The sequence below is a fragment of the Propithecus coquereli genome, unplaced genomic scaffold (assembly GCF_000956105.1).
Source record: "Propithecus coquereli isolate 6110/MARCELLA unplaced genomic scaffold, Pcoq_1.0 Scaffold34, whole genome shotgun sequence".
Classification (NCBI taxonomy): domain Eukaryota; kingdom Metazoa; phylum Chordata; class Mammalia; order Primates; family Indriidae; genus Propithecus; species Propithecus coquereli.
In genome coordinates this window covers 7,604,924-7,607,624 of record NW_012149063.1, presented here as the reverse complement: position 1 = coordinate 7,607,624, position 2,701 = coordinate 7,604,924, and the positions used below count along the sequence as shown (strand labels likewise).

The following is a 2,701-nucleotide window of genomic DNA, read 5'->3' as shown; positions in this document are numbered from 1 at the left end:
TCCCTATAGATTATGAAATCTGAAATAAATTGTTTATACCAGCAAATGTCCTGAAACCATCTAAATATAGAATTTTAGATTCTTCAAATACAGTGTAACATTAGAGTCATAATGGATTAAACTTAATTACCATAGCATGAAGAAACAGAAGGGAGATGGTTAGGGAACCAAAGTGGAAAACTTAAGCCTTTTATAGCACCATACTGAAAAATGTAGGTATTGCCCTAAATAGAGCCCCGTTTGAGTCTCTTCCCAGCATCCGCCTTTGCATATCAGCACATACACAGCCAAGGGTCCTGGAGCACAGTTATATTAATATTATATCTGGGACCCGTGTAAATGAGAAATTATTCCCAACTGGCTCCCACTATGACCTACCTTAAGACTAGAGAATTAAAATAATGGTTTCATTTATTTAAGTGTGACCCACAACAAAACTATTCATAGAACCTGGACAAAACTGACCACTCCAGGGTGTTAGCAGTGTTACATGCATGCTCCTTGTTCTGCATGAAAATAGTGTGATAACTAGTTAAACTCCTTTTCATCAAAATACTTAGCAGTTTTTGCTCATCTTTAATAAAATTGGGTTTTGGTTAACTTCAGTCCATAATGTGCAAAGGATACAGATCAGCCTTTCATAATTTACCTGGCAGCAGTGGTTCATTCTTTTTAAAACCTAGTGCTGTATGTTAATTTTCCTCTGCTTTTAATAGGTTAAAAAAAATTCCATTTTGTAATAATACATGACTCATTCATGGTTCATTATCTTCCCACTGTTTTTTTGCCTTGAGCCAGCAAGAAAATCTTACATGAGAGGAGGGAGAAACAGAGAGACAGAGTGAGTTGAGGAATACAGTACTTAAATACTGTTGCTTGATTTTCATTGGTTATCTCCTTTCTTACGGTGGCCAGTCTAATCCAGCCTTCCCTGTCAAATCCCTCCCCTCCCCCACCCTCCCTGCTAGGGGCTTTACAGGGTGTCTGTTGCTAGAAACTGATTGCAGGCAGTATGTAGGCATCTTTCATTCAGAATGGACATTAATATATTGAATAGAGAAAAAAGCTTTTAGAAATGTATCTTTTGTCAAAATTGCATGGCTTTTAAAGAGGGATAAAGAGAGATGCTGAGTGTTTTGTATGTTAGCATCGACTCTTTTTATTTCTGTTTAAACTCAAGTTTTTGGAAGCTTAAATATAGATCCCTTTAAGAAAAAAAAGGAGAAAGAAGAATTTGCCTGGTTTGCCGACCTCTGTTTATGAAGTGCTTCATCCTCCTCCTCCACCTCTCCGTGGTGTTTCTCTGCAGCTCTCTGTAGGTTAGGGTTCTCTGCTGCCTGGCAGAATGCTCGTGTGTTAGCTGAATAGGCTTCATCGACAGACATAGATCAATATAGGTTTTCTTTTTTCCTGTGAATTCCAAAATGCCATCCAAAGAGTCTTGGTCGGGGAGGAAAACTAACAGAGCTGCAGTTCACAAATCAAAACAAGAGGGCCGTCAGCAAGATTTATTGATAGCAGCCTTGGGAATGAAATTGGGTTCTCCAAAGTCGTCTGTGACAATCTGGCAACCTCTGAAACTCTTTGCTTATTCGCAGTTGACATCACTTGTTAGAAGAGCAACTCTGAAAGAAAACGAGCAAATTCCAAAATATGAAAAGGTTCACAATTTCAAGGTAAGAATATTTGTTTTTAGCCTTTTCTTATAAGAAATGCACATTTCTTGAAATATACAATATAAAAGGAGTATCTTCTGATGACTTTTTAAAACTAGGATGACTTGACTAAAATATTCTTGCTATTTGTTTATTGAGATGTTTTAAGCCTGATTTTATTTAAGGAATAGCTGAATAAAGCTAATATAAGTCCACCCCTATTTTCTCTAATGCTGTTGTAATAGTGTTTAATCAATATGTACTCACTGGTAAAAGTCTTGATTTATATATTTAAAAGATCTCATTTAATAATGATTTTGGCATTATTTTTATTTGTGATGCAAAAATGTCTAAATACCTTTGTTGGATACTTTATGAGAGGATTAAATCTTATCCCTGTTCGTTTCTGGTAAAAAGCTTTGGCCATAAGAGGCATGTGCTGTTGCATCTGGATTGAGCAGATGGTCTGCATTTCCTATAGTTTCTGTCTTTTCTCCTCTGTTAATGAATTGACCACGATGAAAGGAGGATGGCTACCATGGGACTGTCGATGCTGCTGACACTAGCAGCTTCTCTTCACTTTTTGAGTATTTGCTTTCACCTTGTGTGTGTGTGTGTGTGTGTATGTAGTTTTTAATTATTGGGTTAATATGGTTTATCAACTGTACTTGAATCTTCTTTCATCAAGATGATATGTAATTCAAGCGTATGTAGATCTTGCCTGTATTTACAGCATGATACAAGGCCTTGAAGTTCTGTCCTTTGCAATCTAATTCAGAGAAAAGACAATGTGAGGTTGATCATAAGGAGAACCAGTTACATTTAATAGGCAGATGCACTGGTATTTCTATGATAACTTCCCAATAGTTAGGCAACTTTATCAGACAGTTTCTGAGACATGGATATTTTTAGTTTAGACAAAACATCATTAGGTTTTAAGTTAGAAAAGAAATAATTTGGTTTCAAAAGGTAATAAAGCTGTGTAAATCCTGATCTTCCATTTATTTATTAATTTACTCAACGTTTAATCAGAACATAGAAGGCAC

At 36.1% G+C, this 2,701-nt stretch overlaps 1 protein-coding gene across 4 annotated transcripts in view; it reads left to right on the top strand.

Annotated features, from left to right (window-relative positions):
• The window catches only part of CHN1 (chimerin 1), a 250,415-nt gene that overhangs the window by 157,206 nt on the left and 90,508 nt on the right, over positions 1–2,701 (top strand). For 2 of the 4 annotated variants that reach the window (XM_012650749.1, XM_012650746.1), the window contains one exon: positions 1,599–1,676. The exons of 1 other annotated variant lie outside the window; for it this stretch is intronic. Coding sequence is in view for 2 of the 3 variants with exons in the window: in XM_012650746.1 (XP_012506200.1) it covers positions 1,599–1,676 (78 nt within the window). In the remaining variant the exon portion in view is untranslated. Of the gene's footprint in view, positions 1–1,424; positions 1,677–2,701 lie in introns of those variants that run through there. One more of the 4 variants, XM_012650748.1, reaches the window with a different exon arrangement.